General features: G+C 42.5%; 1 protein-coding gene across 1 annotated transcript in view; it reads right to left on the bottom strand.

Annotated features, from left to right (window-relative positions):
- INSRR (insulin receptor related receptor) overlaps positions 1–27,509 on the bottom strand; it is a gene marked incomplete at both ends in the record, with an annotated part of 134,892 nt that overhangs the window by 85,556 nt on the left and 21,827 nt on the right. Inside the window, one exon of the mRNA XM_082274828.1 lies at positions 10,365–10,904. Within this exon, the coding sequence (XP_082130954.1) occupies positions 10,365–10,904 (540 nt within the window). The remainder of the gene's footprint in view (positions 1–10,364; positions 10,905–27,509) is intronic.

The following is a 27,509-nucleotide window of genomic DNA, read 5'->3' as shown; positions in this document are numbered from 1 at the left end:
CAGCATTTAACAATACCAATAATAATAATAATAATAATAATAATAATAATAATAATAAAGAAAAGTATTAATAGCAATAACATTAATAGCATTTAACAATGCCATTAATAATAATAATAATAATAATAATAATAATAATAATAATAGGAAGATTAATAGAGAATAGCAAGTGTTAATAATAGCAAGAATAGGAATAATAATAGCATTTAACAATACTAATTAATAATAATAATTTATTATGGTAATTGAATGCGGATATTGTATTTATTTGTAACAATATAGCTCTTTATTGCTAATCCATTTTTGTTCAGAATAGGAATAAATAATTAAAAATAGCAATAAATACTAATAATATTAACAACAAAAGCAGCCACGTTATTGCTATTTATTGCTAATAAGATCAATTATTATTATTGAGAAGAATAACTTATTTGCTATTATGTATAATAATAATATTGCTAATAAATAAATGTTTAAGTCATAATAGTAGCATAATAGTAATAAAAATAGTAATAAAAATAAAAAGAATAAATACAAGAATAAGAAATAAAATTACAAATAAAAACATCAAACAATAGCTAATAATGTTAATTAGCAGCAATGATTATTCATTTATAATAGAGTAGTAGTAATAATAATAATAATAGCAGCAATAAATATGTATTTATAATAAATATTACTACTAAATAATAATAGCAAATAATGATATTTATTACTAATTACACAATAACAGCAATAACAAAAAATTGTATTTAATTTTTTTATACACACAGTTTGCCACTTTTTCTGAACCTCTGCCATTGGTGATAGAGCCGCTGCCCCCCCCCCCCCCCCCCCATACCTATGACACGCAGACACACGTGCAAGATAATCGGGTCCAGGCTGTAGACAAAAACATGCAGGGGAAAGGATGGAAGGCCTGATAAACTGGTAAATGAGAAGCGAATGTTTATCCTGCAGATGCTGCCAAATATTTACAGTAAACAGAAGCCAGCATGTGGCACGCGTTCATGCACCGTACCTGCCGCCTGGAGGGTACAAACAGCTCGTGTTACGCCCACTTTCCTGCTTGCAGCCACCGCGCGCTGCGCCCTTTAACCACTTCCTACCGTGCAAAAAGTCAGCACCGGAAAAACTGGATTGCCATGAACCTATGAAAGGGTGCAGCCTACAATGCCATGGTTATGCTATAGAAAACTACCTAGGCTGCAGTTCATAACTGGTCTAGCAAAAAATAAAACAAAAAGTTAGAAGGAAAATCAGGCTGCAACCTATTTCTTTTCCGAATTAAAATTAGAATTTTATTTTTATTTATTATTATTTTTTAAATAAAAAGCCAGGGAAGAAGCTTTTAACAAAAATAATTATTGGTTTACAAGGCCTTAAACATTTTCACTCAAATATTTCCTGGGATTTTATTCCACTGTAAATGTTGATTTCTTTATCAGTTTACATTATCTTCTGGCACAGGATAGCCAAATTTCCAGAATTGCACCCCCCCTCCTTCCCTGTTCATACACTGGTATACATACTGTCATACATACACTGTTCTGCGCCCAGGACAGCGGTCCCTTCTGCCCACCCCTTACCCTGGCCCTGCCTCTACAGGGCTGAAATTGCTTACTCTGATTTTACTGCACGTTGTGAGCGTCTTTCAGTGTGCATTAGAAGCTGAAGTCCAATAGTCCAACCTAATTTCCGAGCTGGAGGGCTTCCCTTCCCAGTCTGTCTGTGGCCCACCCCTTTCACTTGGATCTCAATAATGGAGGCTCAGCATCACCCATGGGCATTATAGCAGCTCTCGGTTATCAGGAGGCTATGTACAGCACTCTGCAAGCCCCTCCCATCAGCCATAATCTGCCTGCATTGCATTGAGTAGTACAAAGACCTAGTGATCATCACCGGCAAGGCCGGACTGGCCTACCGAGATAACCGGGAAATTTCCCGGTAGGCCGGCAAGTCCCTCTGCCCTGGGGCAGCCTGAAGGGCAGCGGCAGCCATAAAAAAAAAAAAAAAAAAAAAAAAAAAAAAAATTGGTTGCAGCCAGCCTGACATGTCAACTGCGCATGAGCCGCCGCTCGGTAAAGCCCGTACACGCTCGGCCATTTTCGGGCAGACAGCGCATGCGCAGTGACGTAATGGCGCTGAGCGGCGCCAATTTTTAAATGAAAGGCGCCTCACTGATGGCCAAGTAAGACCCCTCCATAGCCCCTGCATCTCCTGCACCATGCTTGCAGCCCCTGCACCATGCCCACAGCCTCTGCATCTCCTGCACCATGCCCGCAGCCCCTGCATCTCCTGCACCATGCCCGCAGCCCCTGCACCATGCCCGCAGCCTCAGCATCTCCTGCACCATGCCCGCACTTTTTATTCATATCTATCTTATCTATATTTAATACACTCTTCAAATGTGCTTCAAAATGCATGGATTTCCCTTTTATGAACAAGAAAATAATGACATTATGCTGTTGGGCTGGTATAATAATGCTATGGGACTGGTATGAAATTATTTCCAGGGTTGGTTTTTATTCCCAGTCCGGCCCTGATCACTGGTATTTATGTAGGTATGTATGTATGTATGTATGTATGTATGTATGTAGCGAAACGCCACTGCGTTACTTTAACTGACAATTGCCCGATTGTGCAAAAAAACTGTACCCAAATAAAAAAACTGTACCCAAATAAACTGTACCCAAATAAAATTGGATGTCCTTTTTCTCCCACAAACAGATTTCTTTTGTTCTTTTGGTTTTCCATCACTTCCTGCTATAGGACTTAACAAGCAGTGTCAGAAGAATACATAAATCAACCAGAGGGGCGGGTGCTGTGTCCGTCAGTGAACCTCAAAAGGATTTTACGGTAAGACAAAAAGCCAGTTCTGTCGTTCGTTCACTGACAGACACAGCTACATATCTTCTAGACCATTGGGTTGTCCCAAAGCAGTGTCAATATGAGGGGTGGGAAAAACAGCAAGAGACAGAATTCCCAACAAGTCTAAACATAGCCAACCAGGTAAAACAGGAGCTCAACCAGGAACAAATGGAGATCACCACCAGGAGAAAATTAGACCCTCAAGAGGTGGGAGCCTCTGCAACCGCAGCCTTCAAAACTTTGGGGCCGAACGCCGCATCTGAAGATGCAAGTACATCCACTTTGTGAATGTGTGTATGGACGACCATGTAGCCACCTTGTACACCCGAACCACTGATGCCTGATGACGGAAGGCCCAGGAGGCACTAAGAGCCGTTGTAGAATATGCCTTGACAGGGAAAAGGAGGAACCTGACCCTTAATAGGCCTGCACCACCGTCTGCCCGATCCACCTGGAAATGGTTGCAGCAGATGCAGCCTGCCCCTTATGGAGGTCCATCCGTAAGAAACAAAGAATCTGATTTCCGAATTGCTCAGTCACCCGAATCGCCCTGACCACATCCAAGGAATGTAAAGCAATTTTACATTTTGGCTTAGGATATAAGGACAGTAACACAATATCTTCATTCAAATGAAACCCCTGAGACAACCTTAGGAAGGAATGCCTGACAGGTTCGCAACACCACTTTGTTCCTATGAATCACCAGGTAAGGTGACCGATAGGACAATGCAGCCAACTCCTGACAACCCATGTGCAAAAGTAGCGAATAAAAAAAAGCCACCTTCTGCGACAAAGTGAGCAGAGAAAGTTCACAAACGTTCTAAAAAAAAGTTGATCCCACGGAGGTACCAGGGAATGGGATTGCACAGGAGGAGCAAGAGGGCAAACTCCCTGCACAAAAGGTGTGAACCAAGGACTTCGCAGCCAACGACCTTTGGTGTCCTTCAGCACCTGGCTTTCAATAGCCAGACCGTTAAACCCAGGGACTGTAAAGCAGGATGGAAGATTGGTCCCTGAGACTGGAGATCTTCCCTGAGAGAAGTTTCCAAGGGACGTCTGCAACCAGCCTTACTAGACCTGCGTACCAAGGCCGGCGAGGCTAATCTGGTGCTACCAGAATGACTGGAATCCCTTCTACCTGGGGCCCCCAGTGCATCTGCAGCATCGGCCAGAGGATCCGGAGACCTTCACACAAACTCTGCACTTTCCTATTGAGGCCAGAGGCCAACAGGTCCACATCGGGGGTCCCCCACCGAAGGCACAACTGATGAAACCCCTTCGGGTGAACAGACCATTCTCCCGGATCCAACCTCTGCCGACTGAGATAGTCCGCTTGCCAATTGTCTACCCCCGGAATGTGCACAGCAGAGAAGGCCGGAACATATAGTTCTACCCACCTCAAGATACCGGCTACTTCCCGGGGCGCCAGGGCACTCCTTGTGCCCCCTTGATGATTAACATATGCCACAGCCGTGGCATTCCCCGATTGTATCCTCACAGGGCATCCCTGCAGACAATCCGTCCACTGACACAGAAAAATCGCCCGAAACTCCAGGATGTTGATCGGCAGACTGGACTCCGCTCGAGTGCAAACACCTTGGGCCGAGTACACTCCCAAGACACCTCCCCACCTGGACAGACTGGCATCTGAGGTGACCACAGTCCAATACAGGGGGAAGAAAGGATTTTCCCAGATGAAGCACAGGGGAGTGGAGTCACCATAGTAGAGACCCCCTCGTACCCCGACTCAACAGGATCAGATCGTTCAATGACAGCGGATCCTTGTTCCATTTGGCCAGAATCTTTTTTCAGATGTTGGTTATGAAACGGAGCAAAACGGAACTGCCTTTAAGGTGGAAACCATCAGGCCCAGCACTTGCATGCAAGTACTGAGCGACAACTGATGGTTGTCCCAGCACTTGCATGCAAGTCCTGAGCGATGACCGACGGCTGGACAACAGGACCTGAATCGCATCCTGTAGCTTCAGAAGTTTCGCCTGTGGAAGAAACACAGGCCGACGCCGAGTCCAGGGTCAGACCCAAATAGTCCAGCTTTGTTGATGGAGTCAAATCCGATTTTGGAAAATTCAGTGTCCATCTGAACTTCTGAAGAGTTCGCACAGTGATGTCCAAGTCAGCTTCTAGAGCAGGAGACGACTCTGCCCGCAGAAGCAGATCATCCAGGTAAACCAGTACCACGATCCCCTTCTGCCCTAGCAAGGCCAGTACTGGGGCCAAAACCTTTGTGAACACCTGAGGGGCTGAGGCGAGACCAAAGGGTAACGCCACAAATTGATAGGGCTCCTCGCCCATGGCACAACATAGAAAAAGCTGATGCCCGACATATATTGGAATATGAAGATAAGAGTCCTTGAGATCAATGGAAGCCAGAAGATCCCCCTGATGGAAGAAAGCTACTATATGTGAATGGACTCCATCCAAAATTTCTGAACTCGCACAAAGCGGTTCAGAGCCTTGAGGTCCAAGATCGGACAAACTTAGCCTTCCTTCCTTGGGAACTGTGAACAGATTTGAATAAAAACCTTGAAAACGTTCCGACTCTGGAACCGGCACAATAACTCCTTGTGCTAACAGGTCCTGCACTGCCCCGTATAGGCCCTGTAGCCGTTCGTGAGACAGGCGCAAGTTGGAAAGAAAGAACCTTGCCGAAGGCAAGGATCAAAACTGGATCTTTTAACCAAACAGAATCAACTTGTGGACCCATTTGTCCTGAATGAGCAAGGTCCCTTGGTTTCCGGAAAAAGGCGACGATGTCCCCCCACCCCAAATGCGGATAAGGGCACCCCTTCAGGCTGGGGAAGGCTCGTCTGCGGAACCAATGGTGCCTGCCTTTGACTTACCATTCCAGGGTCTCTTGGAGTCTCCTGCAAAGTTAGGGGTGGATCTCAAACCCTTTTCCTGTGATCCAGACAGATGAAAGGGCTGCTTGTGAGCCGAAAAAAAAAAAAGGGGCAAGGTTCCTTTCCCCTAACAACCTGTGGAAGTGATGTACCTTATGGGAGGTAAGAGTACCGGACCAGAGCCTCAGCTCTCTTGTCCACAGGATCCCTAAAGGATGGAGAATCCTCCACCGGCAAGAGTGTGTCCTTATTTAACCTGGAAACCTGAGAGTCCACCAACGATGGAAACGTAAGTTTCTTCAGGAGAGACTCCTCAAAAAAAAAAAAAGATATCCGCTAGTGAAATGCTTGGGTATTCCAACCATGCATTTCGGGGAACCCCACTGACTAGGGACAATCGTGTCAAAATAGGCAAAATAGGCAGGAAAGGGAAACACCTTTGTCACCTTGGAAGATTTTAAAAACTTGCCAAACTGCACCGGCGTTGCCGATTCAGCGTTAGCTGAGTCCTCCAACTTTAAGGTTTCCCGCCCTGACAATGCCTCCACCAGAGGTTTTTCATGCGCAACTACTGCGGAGGAGCATTCGTCCTCACTATTAGAGCACTCTGTGAGTGGATGCAGACCCAGTGGGCTGACACTCGTCCACAGTGGCCAAATCCACCTCAGACTCTGAGGAGGCAGAAGATACAGGTGAAGGCGGGGGGGTGGGGGGGGGGCACTTCTTGCTAGGCTTCCTTTGCAGAGCCTTATCTACCTTGGATACAAGTGACTGCAGGGCTTCCGTCATGGCCGCCAGGGCAGACTGGGACCCAGAGGATCCCGCAGCTTCCAGGAGTGGATCAGTTGGTGATTTTTTTTTTTCTTTTTTTTTTTTGCTTACTAGGCACATATACCCCCTATCTGTCCAGGCCAATTTTCAGCTTTCAGCACTGACACACTTTGAATAGCAATTGATCATGCTACGCTGTACCCATATGAACTTTTTATCACACAAAAATATATAGCTTTCTTTTGGTTGTATTTAATTACTACTGGGGTTTTTTTTTTTTTTTTTTTTGGCTAAACAAAAAAAAAAAAAAAAAAAAAGACGAAACATTTTTGAAAAAAAAAAAAAAAAAAAAAAGTTTTTATAGTTTGTTATAAAGTTTTCCTAACAGGTAATTTTTCTCCTTCATTGATGTGCGCTTATAAGGCGGAATTGACAGCTGGCACTGATGTGCAATGATAGGTGGCACTGATGGGGCAGCACTAATGGGCACTGCTTAGAAGCACTGATGGGGATAGTGTGGGACCGATGTCCCTCTTACAGAAGCCAGTGATTGGCTTTTTTTCTCCTCACTCTGTCAGTGTGAAGAAGAAAGAAAAGCCGATGATCGGCTTCTGTTTACATCACGTGATCAGCTTTCATTTGCTGACAGCTGATCAGGTGGTAAAGAGCCATGATCAGCCCTTTATCAGATCAGCTGAGTCCCAGGGGGCAGATTATCCCTTTATCTGATCAGCTGAGTCCCAGGGGGCACTTGGAAGTGCAAGAACAGAAGAAGGACTTCCAGGTACGACGTCCTGGCATTTTAGGCCCGCGCTGTAGCCGTCTTTCGGCTATAGCATGAGTGTGAAGTGGTTAATAGCAAAATTGTCGGCCTTTTTTGTTAATAGTGGGTTAGTGGATAAAATACCACCAAAGGAAAGATATTTGCGGGGGGGGGGGGGATGGCCCAAATTTAATGTACAGCATATTGTCAGTTAAAGTAACCCACGCCGTATCACAAATAATGGCCTGTGCATGAAGGGTGGCAAATCTCCCTCGAGGTCAAGTAGGTAAACTACCCTTGGGATAATGCACTAGGCTGCACCTTCTATTTGCTTTCTTGCAATCACTATCTGGACTACCCCAGCTGTTAGAGGGCAGCATGGCCTACTTATCCTCTGGTGGCGCCTTAAAGTGAATACACGTGAGGATTGTCCTTAATTCACCACACCTATGCACAGGAGGTTTTGAAACCTTTTTTTGGAATACTTTAGAGCAGCCTTTCTCAGCCTTTTCAACAGAGGGGAACCTTCAAAATACCTTTCTGGTCTCAGGGAGCCCTTGCTAAAAATGACAATATCTACAACTCAGGATACATTAGTGTGATGATCAGTGGGAAGAATGCCCCCTTACAGATAGCTAAAAAGATTAATAGTGTCAGTGGAACTTATTTGAGAGGCAGAAATTACTCCAAGCTCAAGGAACCCCTGGCAACTGTTGGAGGAACCCTAGATTTCCATGGAACCCTGGTTGAGAAACCCTGCCTTAGAATTTGGAGGAATGGTATATAGAGGAAGGTGATTTCCAGAGAGAATAACTTAAGGGAACGCTTCTGGCAAGCAAGCTATAAAAACAATGCATCTTACAAAAGCGTACAATTGGTCTATTCTCTCTCACACAGATAGAATAAATAATGACAAAGATAGCTCATCTGAGTAGAGAACTAGATTACTAGCTTTTCATGTGAACATACTGTACATAATGAAGAGCGATTATGTGCAATCATTGACTATAGTTGCAAAAAGATTTATTCTCTCGAATTGTATCCAGTGGCGGCCCGTCCATCCATCCGGTCCCCTAATCTACATGCAGGGCCCCGAACACATGGATTCCAATGGGTTTTTTTTTTTTTTGAAGCACGTGATTAGAGCCAGAGGCTCTAATAGGCTTCACAAAAGGGTGGGCTCGGGGCGCCGAGCACATCGCCCTGAGCCCACTCAGTTGTGTGTATGGTGTGCAGGCCGGTGCGGTCCGGGGGGGGGGGTATGGTGTGGTCCGTCTGCCATCCACCCCCCCCCCCAGCCCATGGAGCACCAGCCACCACTGGTTGTATCCTTTGGCCCTACACTTGTAGTCAAGGTCATCATGCGCAAGATACATTTGCTGGTAGCTGTAAGGCGAAAGGAAGACACAAATGTGGTGCACGTACACTGTATACACCTATGAAAAGTCTATGAGGGCACATACCAGTAGGAGAGGTAACTAAAGACTGTGGGTCAAGATGAAGAAAAAAAACAGCAATACCTGCAGGAATCCTGAGGAAGAAGATTGAGGTCAGTTGAGGTGCAGGTAAACCGCAGTGCATCCGTGTGAAAGCAGCCTTAGGCCCCTTTCACACGATCAGTCCGATCGGGTCCGCCTGTCTTTTTTTCATGTGGATCCAATCTGACCCTCCATTCACCTCTATAGAGCAGCTGATGTTAACGGACTTGTGTCCATTTACACCCGCCTATCTCTAATCCGATCCACCTAAAAAAACAGAAGGGGATCTGTCCCCTTCTGTCTGGGCAGATTGGATTGGAGGGCCCATAGAATAGAGCGGGCTGTGTCTGTCTGCATATGTTGACCGGTCATCTGCCCGCTCCGCTCATTGTGGCCCGCGACCAGTTACCAAGTCACTAAAGTGGCCCTCACTCCTCAAAAGGTTGGGCATCCCCGCTGTAGAGGCACGAGTCTCGGATAGAGGTGCGCTGTAGCAGCCTTCCCCCTTAGTTTTGCCCTGGTGTGGGGCGAGGAAGGAGTTCCGGATTGAGAGGTGCGCTGTACTGTAGCGCATCAGGAGACCCGCGGGGAAATCATAAAGAAGTGGATAAAAGTGTTAAGACTGCCACAACTGTCGTGGCTGGCCTTAACACTTTCATCACTGTGGTTGGCAGGTCTCACTACTCTTCCCTACCTCCTCAGCACTGAGAACATGGCATTGATACTAGGCCTTATCACTGCGTAAACTGGCACCGAAACTAGGCTTTATTACTGCGTAAACTAGCACCGATACTAGGCTTTATTACTGCGTAAACTGGCACCGATACTAGGCTTTATTACTGCGTAAACTGGCACCAATACTAGGCTTTATTACTGCGTAAACTGGCACCAATACTAGGCTTTATTACTGCGTAAACTGGCACCAATACTAGGCATTATTACTGCGTAAACTAAACTTGCACCAATACCAGGGGCTATTACTGCGTAAACTAGTACCAATACTAGGGGCTATTACTGCGTAAACTGGCACCAATACTAGGCTTTATTACTGCTTAAACTGGCACCAATACAAAGCTTTATTACTGCGTAAACTGGCACCAATACTAGGCTTTATTACTGCATAAACTGGCACCAATACTAGGCATTATTACTGCGTAAACTAAACTTGCACCAATACCAGGGGCTATTACTGCGTAAACTAGTACCAATACTAGGGGCTATTACTATGTAAACTGGCACTAATACTAGGTGCTATTACTGTGTAAACTGACACCAAAACTGCATTAACAGTTTGCTGAAATTACTTTAAACTATAAAGAAATCTTTTGAGAGTTTCTCTCATAAGAAAGGAAAACTCTTAAAGGCTTGTCTTTTAAGTGTTAGGTTAGTACAATAAAAAAGGTATCATTGCATACTGCATTACTCTCGTATTTTGTAAATCTATTACACACACACTTTCGTTTTTTCAGTGGTATGATACAGTGGTGGTGAAAATTAGGAGTGCCCCCCCTAGTTTTGACTGTGGTACCTTTTGTGCCCCACCTATATTGTTCCTAGAGTTGCCACTGATGAAAACACGCAATTTTAATTATCACTAATGGAGACTGCATAATCGGTTACCTTTTTGGCAGTGGCGAGAGGTCCAGCAGCGAGGCTCCTCCACCCCGTTGATAACAGTCTTCACACAGGAGGAGTCCAGGAGCCCAGGACAGACATCAGTGCATTCCTCTATTGGTTTGTTGCCCACAAAGTAGTTTTCAACGTTCTCAGACAACAGTGACCAGTCAATAGTGGAAATGTGGCAGAGCTCCTGATTACGTTCAATGCGGACGTCCCCTCGCACTATGTTGGTGAGGCTGATAAGCCCCAATTCCCTCAGATGAGGCATTTCAAAAATCACCAGGGAGTAATGGAAGAAGAGGTCAGTGCCACGAATTATGGACAAGTTGGGGAAAAGTTCTTGGAGGCTTTCCAAGCCATAGACACGGAAGAGAAGAAGGTATTCTGTGATCATGGTTAAACGGGGGAAGCTTAAGCCTCGGAAGTCCTCAGGCTTGGTACTAAACATGAGCAGTATCTGTAGATTGCCTTGGATAATTGTACAGTTCTCCAACTTATGAAGCTGAGACACATCGTTTCGGATGTCCATGCTGCCACAAACTAGGGAAGAAGAAAAATTACAATTAGGTCGATTTAAACCAAAGTCATTAAAATTTAAAAGTAAATATATGTTATTTGTTTGCAAGAACTGATCCGATTCAAAATACTATCCTTGACACATGGGAGACTTCAGCCTAAAGCCCCGTACACACGCTACGAATTTCCGCCGACCGCTCGTCCGTCTTTTGTGGCATGCTAGTCTGATGTGGAAAGTGAAGATGTTATTTTCATACGAATTTTCCCGTACGACAGAATTCTACTTCAGAAGTGATGTCATGTGTTGGATTGCTTTGTATGTGTTCGATCGTCTCTGAGCATGCCTAGTCTTGCTCTTAAGATTTTTTTCCATCGAAAACTGTACTAATGAGACGAAAATCGGACGTTGTATTACGGAGGACAAAAATTTTGTAGCCTGCACATCAGGATTTTGTCAGCCGAAAAGTCGGAGTCGGTTGTCGAAAGCACCATACTAACAATCCGAAAATCGGCAGATCGGTCGTCGGACGAATTTTCCCTTCCGAATTTCTTATCGTGTGTACGAGGCTTAAGAAATCCATAGCTCTTACTATCAAATGATCCTCTCCAGAATCACTCTGCTGATGGAGGACTCTGGTCCCTCCTCTAACTTCCCAAAGATAGTATATGGTAATTAGACAATCTGGCGTGTGAACAAGCATTCTCAAGAACACATCAATTTAAATACGAATAGCTTCTTGTAAAATCTTTTCTCAAAATTCTCTTTCCAATTTTCCAAAATTCAATAGTCTAAAGCCCTGTACACACAGGCAGAATGTAGTGAGACATTTGCCGATACACAAAATATCGGCCCACATTCTGCCTGTGTGTATGTATCCAGCCGCCGACACTGATCGGAGTGTTCTGGTGGGAGGCCATCCCCAAGTCAAAACACAACAGTTCAGCGGGGGAGATCGCTGCACTAACCTTGCATGGTTAGTACAGCGGCTCCTGCCTGTTGTGGTCAGTTTTTTTTTTTTCCTGAAACCAAAAACTGTAGTGTGTACCAGGCTTAAGCCCGGGTTTCTCAATCAGCATTCCATGGAACCTAAGGGCTCCTCCAGAACAGCCTTTTTCGACCAGGGTGCCAAGGACCCCTGAGGTGCCTTCAGGTTTTATTAAAATGCCTACAATTCCTCTAAAACTGTATACAAGCCAGCAGGTGCATTGAGCCAACCTTTTAGTTACATAAAGCCACATTTTCATTGTGCACCATTACAACCTTCTAGCCCCCAGCGCCCTAACAACCAATTACGTAATTGGTTGAGAAGGAGAACGTTGGACGCCTCTACACTGCACTGCCCCCCCTCTATCACCAATGGGGTCACATTAGCTGAATAAGAGGGAAGAGAAACAGTCAGTACCAGTGTGCAAAGATGTATATGCTTTGGAAGAAGATTAAATCATCTCTATTGTTAGGTTTCCTACATGTGTGAATGTTGCTACATTATGTAAAACTAATATTAGTTTCCTTTTTCACATTTTATAATGACATGCCTCAAGATCGTGCATAAATTTAAACAGTGCCTTGATTGAAAATAGGTTGAGAAACACTGCTCCAGAGGTTGTTAGAGGTTCCTTGAGTAATGAGCAATTTCTACCCCTCAGTATAGTTCCCACTGGCGCAACTTCTACCCCTTAGTAAAGTTCCCACTGGCGCAACTTCTACCCCTTAGTAAAGTTCCCACTGGCGCAACTTCTACCCCTTAGTAAAGTTCCCACTGGCACAACTTCTACCCCTTAGTAAAGTTCCCACTGGCACAACTTCTACCCCTTAGTAAAGTTCCCACTGGCACAACTTCTACCCCTTACTAAAGTTCCCACTGGCACAACTTCTATCCCACTAGCACAACTTCTATCCCACTAGCACAACTTCTATCCCACTAGCACAACTTCTATCCCACTAGCACAACTTCTATCCCACTAGCACAACTTCTATCCCACTAGCACAACTTCTACCCCTTACTAAAGTCCCCACTAGCACAACTTCTACCCCTTACTAAAGTCCCCACTGGCACAACTTCTACCCCTTACTAAAGTCCCCACTGGCACAACTGATCTTTTTAGCAATCTGTAGATCCCATTCATACAAAAAAAGTAGGGCTACATTATATATAACAGGAGCCAGTTAACCTAAAATCGTGTCTTTGGAGTGTGGGAAGAAACAAGAGTACCCAACGGAAACCCATGCAAGCACAGGGAGAACTCCATGCAAATTGTGTCGTAGTTGGGATTAAAACCAATGACCCTAGTGCTGCCAGGCAGAAATTCGAACCCCCAAGCAATTGTGCTGCCCATATGTGCATAAAAAAGCGCTCTACCATGGAGGGCACAGACATTACTGGGAGGGATTCCAGGTGCTGCTCAGCCTCTGCTCCTCCAAACCACCAGCTGCCGAAAAAGGATGTGATTTTCTTATTTGGTTATTGCACAAGTTAGTCTATATAGCTGCAGGGATGTGGAAGAGAATAGATGCGGGAACATATGAGGGCTGGCCAAGATTCGACCCATGTATGGGCAGGCTGATTGTACCCAAGTTGAGGTACAACCAGCCTTTGGGATTTTTCATGCGATTGCCAGCAGCTATAGCTCTGCTAGAGAGATCCCCCTCATCAACACTGACTCGGTTGATTGGTAAATTGGGCAATTTTTCTTTCCTGCAAACAATGACTTGCAGGAAAGAAAATCAAATCATCTAGGACCATCTTTAAACCGAAAGCAAAGCTGGGACCACAAGGCCCTTTAGCGTTACAGTGCTTGTATGTGCCAGACCCTTTAACCTAGGTGAGTGGTGCAGACAATTCTCTATTACCACCAAATGGAAGAACTCACAATTAGAGATGTATAGAACTGTTCGCCGGCGAACAGTTCCCGGCGAACTTAGCATGTTCGCGTTCGCCGCTGCCGGCGAACATATGCGATGTTCGGTCCGCCACCCATAAGACATCATTGAGGCAAACTTTGACCCTGAACTTTACAGTCAGCAGACACATTTCCAGCCAATCAGCATACCTCCCTCCCACACCCTCCCACCTCCTATAAATAAGCAAGGGCAGCATCCAACTTAGATCATTCTGAAGCAGTGTGTGTAGTGAGAGTAGGGAGAGAGCTGCTGCTGCTGTTAAGCTAGGGACAGTTAGTCAGTGTTCCTGGTCTTGCAGTGTTCTTGGTCCACTACTGCTGTAATATCAGCACCCCAAAAAGCCCTTCTAAGGGCTGGTATTTGTGTTTTTTTTTTTTTATATATATATATATATATATATATATATATATATATATATATATATATATATATATATATATATATATATATATATATATATATATATATATATACCTAGCGTCCCCAAAAGCCCTTTTAAGGGCTGGTAATTGAGTTGTTTCTTCTTAGATATATATATATCTATATCTATATATCTATACATCTATATCTAAGAAGAAACAACTCAATTACCAGCCCTTAAAAGGGCTTTTGGGGACGCTAGGTATATATATATATATATATCTATCTATATCTATCTAGTGTCCCCAAAAGCCCTTTTAAGGGCTGGTAAGGTAATAGAGTTTTTTCCTTATATATATATATATATCTATTGTACACTGCAGTTGCCTGCCCGCTGTGTGTGAGAGGCCACAGACCCACCACAGACTGTACTGTGTGCACACCACACTCATTTCGGGTGGCACAGGCACAGTACCTTGCATTTTAAAAAATATTTTTTTTTTCCTCTGTCATAATTGCAGTGAGTGCTGTGTCAGGTCCACAGAGTGCACTGTACCCACTGCAGTGCACTGCCCACCACTGATATATATACGGTGGCACAGCATCTTGTTGCAATAAATTGAAAAAAAAAAATATTTTTTATTATTGCAGTTGCCTGGGCTGCCAGTTACTGTCAGGTCCACAGAGTGTACTGTGCCCACTGCAGTGCCACTGTGTGCCCACCCACCACTGATATATAAGGTGGCACAGCAGCTTGCAAAGTAAAAAAAAATATATATATTTTTTAATTGCAGTTGCCTGGGTGCCAGTGACTGCTGTCAGGTCCACAGAGAGTGTACTGTGCCACTGCCCACCCACCACTGATATATAAGGTGGCACAGCAGCTTGCAAAGTAAAAAAAAATATATATTTTTTTAAATTGCAGTTGCCTGGGTGCCAGTGACTGCTGTCAGGTCCACAGAGAGTGTACTGTGCCACTGCCCACCCACCACTGATATATATGCCTGCAAGAGAAAAAGCCAGCCGCAGAGAAGCCGTATTTCTGAAAATATAAGAAAAATGCTGTTTTTTAGGGGTTCTGGACATGCTACAGAGCTGAAACTTGACAGGTACACTTTTTAGACCCCCCAGACACTAAATACAAAAAATGACATGCCTGCCTAAAAAAAATGCCCGATAAATGCCTGCAAGAGAAAAAGCCAGCTGCAGAGAAGCCATATTCCTGAAAATATAAGACAAATGCTGTTTTTTAGGGGTTCTGGACATGCTACAGAGCTGAAACTTCACAGGTACACTTTTTATTTTTTTTTAATTTTTCCAATAATTGGCTCTCTATCAAAAAATTATAATTTTTAAGAACTTTTTTTTGCGTGATCCCCCTCCGGCATGCCACAGTCCAGGTGTTAGTCCCCTTGAAACAACTTTTCCATCACTATTGTGGCCAGAAAGAGTCCCTGTGTGTTTTAAAATTCGCCTGCCTATTGAAGTCTATGGCGGTTCGCCCGGTTCGCGAACATTTGCCGATGTTCGCGTTCGCCGTTCGCGAACGGCGAATTTTAGGTTCGCGACATCACTACTCACAAGCCTTTGAAGGAAGTCAGGGGTCCAAGTTCCAAGTCAAAGATTTCAGTAATTTATACAGTGCTCAGAGTCCTCCAAAAAAAATAAAAAATCACTGTGTGAAGTCTATAACCAGAGGGTCTGAGCACATTGGGTAGGTGCAATGTGGTGGGATAGGCAGTAAACACAGCGTCCCGATTTGCAAAGAGTGAGGTTTTGAAACAGCAGGTTAACAACTCAAACAGTCACAATGCCACTTACAATTATGCAGAGAATATAGACAATCTGCCTACATACATATGAAAACTCTAAACCTATTTAAGGGAAGGTAACAAGGAACTCTCACTAGACAAAAGGAAGGCAGAAGGGCAACATTTTGTCCCCAAAACCATGAAAGTCATGCCTTGGGTAATTTTAGATGAGCACACTGAGGAGGGTCCATTGGCCAAAAAATATGTTACATCATAAACCTTTAAAAAAAAAGTTAAAGATTGGCAACAGTTGACAGGTTTGTTTGGTTTGACTGAGTCCTTAATAAGACCACGTCACACGTGTTCCAGACACAAATAGCCATTTTAAATCCTTGTAAATGTAGCCCAAGAGCTGGCTATTACCACCTGCAATTCAGGAGACACTGTATAGCATCGCTGCTGTGAAGCGGTTTCCTCCTAATGTTTGGCCTGGACTCTATGCAGTCACTTCCTGAATGTAGAGTGACTGAACTCTAATGGCAAAGCAAAGCATCTTGGGACATGTAGTTCAGGAAGCTGGGGTTTTGCCTCTAGCTGGACTGTTTGGAACTACAACTACCAGCCGGCTGGGAAAGAAGAACAGACTGCTGGGAGAGCTTATAAAAAGGCTAGACCTAGATTTCTCTTGGGAACCCCTGCCTGGATTTGCAAGCCAGAATTCTGTGTCTTAGGGTGCTGTACCCGAGTCACGGCCTGTGCAAGGAAGAGTTAGCGCGTGTGTCCAAGGGGCGTCCACTACCCCCATCTCCCTACTGTTCGGCGGGAGCCTGGAGGCCGCTCCTGCTACATCCACACCAGATCCATGATCAAACAAAGAAAGGTGACCGCACTCCGAAAATGGAAATCAAAAGGGAGTCATTTTATTCTTCATCACAGGCATCAAAATAAGGCTGGTAAGACATGAGACAGGTAAAAGGTTGACGCGTTTCACGACAGAGTTGCTTGCTCATAACCATACCAGATGCAGATCCAGCTGGACCGCGGCACGACGAAGGTCAAATGCCATCCCGAGCTAGGGTCCTGAGGGAGATCCTGCAAAGTCTTCAACTTGGTCATCATCAGTTACAATATTGGTAAGCAGGCACTTGCCCATCTACTCCAAAAAGACACTGCATGCAGACAACGATGTCTCTTCTCACATTGCTTATGCCTGTAGAACTCCATCACACAGTACACCTAAGCAAGCAGCCACAGTGTTCACTTGGCACCAGAGCATCACAGGCATACCCTACATCTCTTGCTTGTTTGAATGCACCAGTTTGACTTGCTTTGCACTACAAATTCAGGATTTCCTCTAATACAACTCACCTAAGTGCTAATTGAAGATCTAAAGGCTTCACCTCTTTAAAAGAAATTGAACTATACCTAACCTCCTCCCAATTCATAAGGGATTTCATTCACTGTTCACAAAGAGCAGGTTAACCACTTGCCGACCGCCTAACATACATCTACTGTGGCAGGTCGGCTCTATTGCGCAAACACGTACCTGCATGTCATTTTGTGTAATAGTCACTAAGGGGCGTGCGCTGTCAGAGGCGTGATTGCGCCCTGATTGGACACAGGGAGCAAAATCAGCGGGTCCGGCGGGCCCGATGTCCGCCAGCCACCCGCGATCGTTCCTGGGAGAGTCAGAACGACACTCTGCCTATGTGAACAAGGCAGATCGCTGTTCTGACAGGGGAGAAGATAGAGATCTTGTGTTCCTGCTAGGCAGGAACACAGATCTCTGTCTCCGCCCCAGTCAGAGCAACTCCCACACAATTAGCAAGCACCCCCTAGGGACACATTTATCCCTTTGATTGCCCCCCGACAACCCCTCCCAATGTCATTAGTACCGTGACTGTGCATATTTTTAGCACTTCGTAAAAAAAAAAAAAAAAGAATGACCGCACTCAGGATCTCGATGAAAACATTGGTGTGGTTATGAGTAAGCGATCTTTAGTGTTGTGAAACGCGTCAACCTTTTGCATGTCCCTGTGATGTACTGTCTATATTTTATTTGTGGTGAGGAATAAATACTTTGATGCTTTCATCAAGATCCTGAGTGCGGTCATTCTTTTTTTGGATCCGGAGTGCGGTCATTCTTTTTTTGGATCCGGAGTGCGGTCATTCTTTTTTTGGATCCGGAGTGCGGTCATTCTTTTTTTGGATCCGGAGTGCGGTCATTCTTTTTTTGGATCCGGAGTGCGGTCATTCTTTTTTTGGATCCGGAGTGCGGTCATTCTTTTTTTGGATCCGGAGTGCGGCCATTCTTTTTTTGGATCCGGAGTGCGGCCATTCTTTTTTTGGATCCGGAGTGCGGCCATTCTTTTTTTGGATCCGGTGTGCGGCCATTCTTTTTTTGGATCCGGAGTGCGGTCATTCTTTTTTTGGATCCGGAGTGCGGTCATTCTTTTTTTTTGGATCCGGAGTGCGGTCATTCTTTTTTTTTGGATCCGGAGTGCGGTCATTCTTTTTTTTTGGATCCGGAGTGCGGTCATTCTTTTTTTTTGGAACCGGAGTGCGGTCATTCTTTTTTTGACTGAAGTTTCTGGATGGCGGATCTGACTCGCACCAGGATATTTTGCCTTAACTGAGCGACTTTTCTTTGCCAGAATCAATATTTTTAGCAGTAATCACTGTAATAAGGCAACTGGTCCCCAATAAAGTGGTCCGTTAGGTGTCCGATCTGTCCGCCGCAACATTGCAGTCCCGCTAAAAGTCACTTATCACCGCCATTACTATTAAACAGGGTTTTGTCATCAGATATATTTGCTGTTATTGCTTCAATTTTTTTTTTTTTTTTTACCATCAGTGACACTGCCCCCGAGGTATTTCTATACAAGTACAAATTTATACTGTTCACCTTTTAAAGGTCTTTATTGCACCAGTAAACAAAGCGTAATTGTTTCACTAGATTTGTGTGGGTCTCTGATTAACTTTGCTACTGGTAAGAATGACTGAACCCATGGGTGTCACAGGTGTCGGAGAACTTGCAGGTTCGAAGCAACCAGTGGGGTACAGATTCTACCAGTGGCCCAGTCATGAGGGTAGCGCTACATAAAAAAAAAAAAAAATACCACAACACACACCACATAGCACAAGATGTTCCAGCCACTTGTAGTGACTATAAACTTGGATTACAGCACCATTTCTCCACAACAGGTTTCAGAAAATTTGGACACAAAACCTGTTTATACAATAAACCAAGTTTTGTTTCAATTGTTCACATCAAAAATGAGCTGCTAAAAAGGTTGCGGTTTTAGTTGTCTTCATCATGATTGGGGTATTGCCCATGTTACGGCTGCTGTGACACCACCAATGACAAATCCCTTTGCTTTTCATCCCTTTACCCCATTGTAATAACTCAGACCTCACATCTTCAAATTGGGTTTAAATGGCCATAGCAGCCCTTTCATTAAACAACCATAGTGAACAATAAAATCTCTGTTATTCATTACATTCTCTATTAAATCAGAAAACATAACTGAACCGAATAGCCTGATGTAACTACTTGCTCTTCCACTAGGTCTTAGGATTTTGAAGGCACCTTTGAATGACCAGCTGGCTGTATCTGGCACCCACTTGCATCTCCACGGCCCCCAGCCACAACTAAACCGCCTTGGGGACAATGGCTTTATCAATACTCCAGCCAAACCATGGCTTTATCAATACTCCAGCCAAACCATGGCTTTATCAATACTTCAGCCAAACCATGGCTTTATCAATACTTCAGCCAAACCATGGCTTTATCAATACTTCAGCCAAACCATGGCTTTATCAATACTTCAACCAAACAATGGCTTTATCAATACTCCAGCCAAGCAATGGTCTCATCAATACTCCAGCCAAGCAATGGTCTCATCAATACTCCAGCCAAGCAATGGTCTCATCAATACTCCAGCCAAGCAATGGTCTCATCAATACTCCAGCCAAACAATGGTTTCATCAATACTCCAGCCAAGCAATGGTCTCATCAATACTCCAGCCAAACAATGGTTTTTATCAATAGTCTCAAAATACCAACCAAATTGTTCTCCTCGTTCCTCCCAAGACATCCTACTCTTTACCCCCCCCAGTCACCTCCTTCATTGCTCTACTCCAGGATTTCCAGCCTCTTCCATCATCTGGAACTCCTTACCCCAATCTGTCCACTTTTAGATGGTCCCTGAAAAGTCTATCCAGACTCCACCTAACAACTGTACTTTATTTTCTCCGTCAGCTCATCCCCCAGTTATTACCTTTTGTATCATTTGACCCTCTCTTTTAGATTGTAAGCTCTAAAAAGGAACAGGGTCCTCCGATTCCTCATGTATTGAATTGTATCTGTACTGTTTGCCCTCATGTTTTAAAGTGCTGCGCAAACTTTTGGTGTTAAACTAAACCCTGTATAATATATATATGAAAAATAATAAATCTAAAATATTATATTAATATGAAAAAATCATAATAATTAAAAAAAAAAAAAAAAAAAAAAAAAAAACATAATATGAAATAATCATAATAAATATAAAATATATTATTTATAATAACTAATAATAATAATAAATATTCCATATGAATATAAAATAATAATAATAATAATAATAATAATAATAATATTTCATATTAGTTCATATTTATTATGATTTCATATATTAATAACAAATATGAATAAATATGAAATATGAATAATAATAATCATAATCATAAATATGAAATAATCACAATAAATATGAATTAATATTTCATATGAATATAACATGATATATTTATATGAAATATTCATATTTATTATTATTTAATATTTATGATTATGATTGTTATTAGTGTATTATTAATAATAAACATTAATATGAACTAATAATAATCATAATAAATATGAAATAATAATCACAATAAATATGAATAAGGAATATAAAATATTATGATATTCATATGAAATATTCATATTTATTATTTAATATTTGATTGTTAATATTAGAATATTATTAATAAACATTAATAAATATGAACTAATAATAATCATAATAAATATGAACTAATAATAATAATAATAACAACAACAACTATGAATATTTCATATGAATATATAATATTTTATATTCATATGAAATATACATATTACTGTATTTTCTGGCGTATAAGACTGCTTTTGAACCTCAAAAAAATCCCCCAAAAATGGGAGGTCGTCTTATACGCCGAGTATAATATCTCCAAGTATAAGTATTACCGGTAGATCATGTAATAGGGGGGTCGTCTTATTAGCCCAGTGATCTTATACGCCGGAAAATACGGTAGTTCATTATTATTTCATATTTATTATATAGATTATTTCATATTTATTATTAATAAATATGAAATAATAATAAAATAATAATAATAATAATAATAATAATAAAATATTCCCCATTAGGTGCTCTACATGTAATGTCATGCTCATTGAGCACGAGGAGTTACAGCACACTGCATTCAACTTACATTGGAAGGGGAACACTGTACAGCATTTTCCTTGGAAATATTTTACTACTCCTTTACGTAAAAAATTTCTCACAGTCTAAAATGCATGAAAAATTCCTTACCTATAGTATATGGACTTCCTTGTAATTGCTATAAACATCAAAGCCTCACAGCAGCCATTTTGCTTTCCATTTTTTATATTGGAAGGATGAAGCCCTGGTTCACACCAGCGCGGCATTTGAAATCACGCTACTTCAAAGCCGCCGATCAGTGCGATTTCATGTGCAGCTTACTGACATCTGTGTAACTTTGTTTACATAGAAGTCAATGCAAGTCACACGAAAAAAAAAAAATTATAATACAATTATTATTATTATTATTAATAACAATAATAATAATAAAATTAATAGTATTATTAATAATATATAGAGAAAAAATAAAAATAAAAAAAGTTTTGCCTATAGTTCTACTTTCAGGGTATGGGGGTACAAAAAAAGTTTAACTCAATTGCTCGAATAAAATAACATTTTCATGGCATTATTAAGAATCTACTTTAAAATTAATTAAATCAAGTCGTCATATACTACATTGGCACCTAAAAAGCTGACACTTCAAATCAGTAGGATGTAGCACAGCTGGGTTTAAGCAGTACTAGAGTCACTGTACTAACTTCAAGGTAGTCCTGGAGTCAGATACGGTTCTCTGAAGCCTAATAGGAACGTGTCAAGAGATTGGTATGGGACACATTGCGGTTGCCAACTTTGAAGGTGCAAATTCCAGAACGGTGTTACCATAGTTTGGTGACCTGACACTTAACTGGCTGCATTCTTGCTCTAAATCACTGACTTGGTGCATGATGAGGATAATATCTCCCACTTTATACATAGGTCCCAACTGTCACTGATTCCGAGGAACTTTCCCTGATTTGGAGCAAAGTCCCTCTTTCCTCCTCTTTTCGGTCTGCTCTATATAGTTGTATAAAAATGGCACTAATTATCTTTAAAAAAGGTGTTTCCCAGTGCATTCATTTTCTAAATTGCTGCATTTGTAATTTTTAAAAAACCATTATAAAGAAAAAAGTAGTGGTAAAAAAAAAAAAACATAGTTCTGGGTTTAATAACGACTTTTTTGTAGAATTCTCTTTTAAAAGGGGGCATGGCAGGGGGTGTGTCCTATGCCTACATACTTTACAGCAATCCCTGGATTTGTGTAAATATATATATATATATATATATATATATATATATATATATATATATATATATATCTCCCTACCCACCCCCATACATACACACACACACACCAGTACTAGCAAGGTGTACCTAATAAAGTGGCTGGTGAGTGTATACAAAGGACCACAGGACTCCAGGTGTGCGGTCCCAATGTGCCACAACCACAAGATGTCCTGTGTTGAGTCCATATTATTCTGTGAAAGAAAAAAGAAATCATGGAGAAAGCTCAGAATGTGGATACCCTAGACCTGACAGGGCGTAGTTATCCATTGTACCTGATCTTTCCAAGCGCACCCTAGCCAAGAGGAAGGCATTGCATCTTCTTACTAGAGCATTATCAGAGCCTGACCTGACCTAGCATTGGAAATATCTGGTTTCCTTAACAGCCCTCAGAAAAACTTCCTTCGTACTAAAGCCGACCGAGGTGATTTTACTATCCATCTCTATATAGCTCAACAGCTGCTATCATATTCTTATACAGACGGGTCCTCCTGTTTAGGGATGATCGAACGGTTCGGGTCGACCATCGGTTCGACCCGAACATTGACTGTTCAAAAATTCGGCCGAATTTCAAACTTTTTGCTGAAAAGTTCAGAATTCGGCAACCAGAACCGACCAAAATGCAATGGGACAGGAACTGGGCTTTAAAAGCCCGTGATTGGACCAGGACCATCAGTAAAAGCCAATTGAGGGGGCAGGAGGATGCTAGGAATGTGATTGGAGTGACTAGGGGGTCCAGAGGCCAATCATTAGTGAATACACCCCCCAGTATATAAAAGATAGCCCCCGCCAATTTCCTAGCATTGTAATACAGGGATGTGGAAGAGAGTGGAAGCAGTTCTGTTACTCCTGATTTAGCATTAGTGTGAGGAAAGGGATATCTAGTGTAGTTAGGGTACTATTTTCCACTATAGTTAGATTTAATAATCTAGTTTCTGTAGGGAAAGTGTTAAGTGTCAGGGTGACCATAGTGTAGTGTAGGGTTAACTGACTGCTATGGTAGGGTGACCAAACCCTTCCATGTCAGGGTGACCGCCATAGAAAAAAAGATCGTTTCTATTAGAATTGCAGTAGAGCAGCAGGATAGTGGCTTCACTACTTCACACCCGGCCGTTTTTGTTGCAGGCTTTTATTGGGCTTTTTTGTGTTTGTTTTTGGAGGCAGGCATGACATCTAAACTTCTGTGTAGGGGTATTTATACACACACACGTATGTATATATACACATACACACATATAGGTGTGAAAGTAGCAGAACCCTATGCCTGCGCTAATGAAATAATTAGCAGGCATAGGGCTACACTCTTATCACACCTATATGTGTGTATGTGTATAAATACACACATTATATTATATATATATATATATATATATATATATATATATACACACACACACATACACATACATACACATCCACCCCTATACAGAAGTTCAGATGTTATGCCTGCCTCCAAAGACGCCCAAAAAAACGCCTGCAACAACACACCTGGGCGTTTTTGTTGCAGGCGTTTTTTTGGGCAATATTTGGGCGTCTTTGGAGGCAGGCATGACATCTGAACTTCTGTATAGGGGTATATATACACACACATATATGTATATATACACATACACACATATAGGTGTGATAGGAGCGAAGCCCTATGCCTGCTAATTATTTAATTAGCGCAGGCATAGGGTTCTGCTACTTTCATACCTATATATACACGTATATATATATATATATATATATATATATATATATATATATATATGCGTGTGTGTGTGTGTGTGTGTGTGTGTGTGTGTGTGTGTGTGTGTGTGTGTGTGTGTGTGTATATACCCCTACACAGAAGTTCAGATGTCATGCCTGCCTCAAAACACGTCCACAAAAAAGCCCTATAAACGCCTGCAACAAAAACGGCCGGGTGTGAAAATAGCGGAGCCACTATCCTGCTCTACTGCAATTCTAATACAAACAATCTTTTTTTTCTGGTTCTGGACATGCTACAGAGCTGAAACTTCACAGGTACACTTTTTGACCAACCCCCCCCCCCCCCCCCCAGACACTAAATCCAAAGAAATCTCTTTTTTTTTTTTTCAATAATTTTTTCAATAATTGGCTCTCTATCAAAAATGACAATTTTTAAGAACTTTTTTTGTGTGATTAACAGTCCCTGGGGCATGACCCAGAACCCTAGGCACTTTTTTTAGGGGCATTTATTGGGTTTTAGGGCTTCAAAATGGTGTTTTTATATTACCGAAGTTCGGGTCCCATTGATTTCAATGGGGTTCTGAAATTCGGGCCGAACTTTCGGGAAGTTCGTGTGTTCTGGTCGAACCGAACATTTCAAAAGTTCGATCATCCCTACTCCTGTTTACCCAGGCCTTGAAACATTCCAAGAGCTGGATAGCTGGATCTCAACTAAGATAGCCATCCCAGCATATGAGCCAGAAAGCATGAAGCACTGCCAAACCAAACCCAATGTACCTGCCATCTTCCACCACCCCTACACAGCCATAAACACGTCCTTGTCGAAGTTGCATCATGGTTATTTTGACTTCTTATCACCCATAGACGCAAGGGGAAGAAAAATAGATTTGTCCTCTAAACAAGACAAAGTCTCAGCCAATTACTATTTTTTTTTTGAGCTTCGCACAATTCAATATTTTGGAAGGAACAGGCAGGAAATTTCCACTAGCTGCTGATAATAAAACATCGGTTTTCATAACAGCTATTATCAGCGTTGGACACACAGGATACCAAGGTGGATGTCAGGTGGGACAGATAACGCTGAGAAGATACAGTGCCCTGCTTATGTTGATTCAATAATTCTGGCAAACCACCCAAGTTTGTGTTCTTCATGTTTGGCACAAGTCTTTATTTACAATCTGGAGGCAATTTTGTTTGCTAAGCCAAGATAAAGAGTCTGATTCCAAGGCCAATTCAACTACTTACACTTTTTGATACACATTGATAATTAACTGTATTTATGTCTTTTAGATCTGCCTATCATTTAATAGTTTTTGTATGGTTGTAGATTTTATTTTTAAATGTATATTTAGGTCGGCTTTGCCTATTTATGACCATTTCCATTGGAAAGGCGGTCATTAATCCATTCTAAGTTTAAAATTAGAGTTATTCGTTTAATAAGGATATGTAGGCCTTTTCTATTACCTGGTTTGCAAATGAGAAACATTACGAGTGGAGACAAATATGGTACATTCATGGTTTGCCCACTTGTTTAGACACTAGATACAGGGGCTACTGGTGCAGACCATTTCCCTACTGGAAGGAAGGAGACCTTTGTAGATGGTGGTCATAGGTAGTGGGCAAGTGAAAAGGTCTTTCTCTCCAAGAAGCTTGGAGGAACCAGAAAGGAAGGGAGCCATAAATGTATCCCAACTTTGAGTTGTCTTCTTCTTTTGCCTTGGAAGGAAAAAGTTGTCAAGCTCCTAGATCAATGACAGCGAACCTTGGCACCCCAGATGTTTCGGAACTACATTTCCCCATGATGCTCCTGCACTCTGCAGTGTAGTTGAGCATTATAGGAAATGTAGTTCCAAAACATCTGGGGTGCCAAGGTTCGCTGTCATTGATCTAGGAGCTTGACAACTTTTCCTTCCAAGGCAAAAAAGATGAAGACAACCTAAAGTTGTCAAGCTCCTATACCAGGGGTCTTCAAACTATGGCCCTTCAGATGTTCAGGAACTACAATTCCCATCATGCCTAGTCATGTCTGTGAATGTCAGAGTTTTACAATGCCTCATGGGATGTGTAGTTCCACAACAGCTGGAGGGCCGTAGTTTGATGATCCCTGTCCTATACCAATGTCCGCGAACCTTGGCACCCCAGATGTTTTGGAACTACATTTCCCCATGATGCTCCTGCACTCTGCAGTGTAGTTGAGCATTATGGGAAATGTAGTTCCAAAACATCTGGGGTGCCAAGGTTCGCTGTCATTGGTATAGGAGCTTGACAACTTTAGGTTGTCTTCATCTTTTGCCTTGGAAGGAAAAGTTGTCAAGCTCCTATACCAATGACAGCGAACCTTGGCACCCCAGATGTTTTGGAACTACACTTCCCCATGATGCTCATGCACTCTGCAGTGTAGTTGAGCATTTTGGGAAATGTAGTTCCAAAACATCTGGGGTGCCAAGGTTCGCCATCACTGTCCTATACACATGATTTGTTTGCCTGTCCTCCTCCTATGGTGTGGTTGGTGCCCCTCTCCCCCCCCCCCCCCCCCAAGGTCCATAATTCAAACCTTGGACAATTCTATTTTTCAACAGACGTTTCACAGAACCTGAGGAAGTGGGGGTGGAGAACCACAACACATATCGTTATCTATCGTATTGCGTCCCCCGATTTACATTAAGGAGTCAAGTTATGTTGAGTGGAATGAACTGTCCCATCATTGTCATATACACATGATTTGTTTGCCTGTCCTCCTCCTATGGGGAGGTTTGGTGTGGTTGGTGCCCCCCTCCCAGGTCCATAATTCCAACCTTGGACAATTCTATTTTTCAACAGACGTTTCACAGAACCTGAGGAAGTGGGGGTGGAGAACCACAAAACATATTGTTATTGATCGTATTGCTTCCCCCAACTGGACCCCAATTTACATCAAGGAGTCAAGTTAGGTTCAGTTGAGTGGATGGGAATGAACAACAATATACTGTGAAGCATATGTAAAAGGATTCATATGCATTATTTCTATGTAATCTACACCAATCAGCCATAAAATTATGACCACCCACCTAATATGGAGTATGGCCCCCTTTTGCTAAAACAGCCCTGACCCATTGAGGCATGGACACCAAAAGTAACATCCACAGGAATGGCAGGACCCAAGGTTTCCCAGCAGAACATTGCACAAAGCATTACACTGCCTTTGCCGACTTGCCTTCATATACAGCAACCTGGT

The sequence above is a fragment of the Pelophylax lessonae genome (assembly GCF_965119305.1).
Source record: "Pelophylax lessonae genome assembly, chromosome: 13".
Classification (NCBI taxonomy): Eukaryota; Metazoa; Chordata; class Amphibia; order Anura; family Ranidae; genus Pelophylax; species Pelophylax lessonae.
Note: the sequence above shows the minus strand (reverse complement) of the source record. Positions and strands in the feature narration are given on the sequence as shown.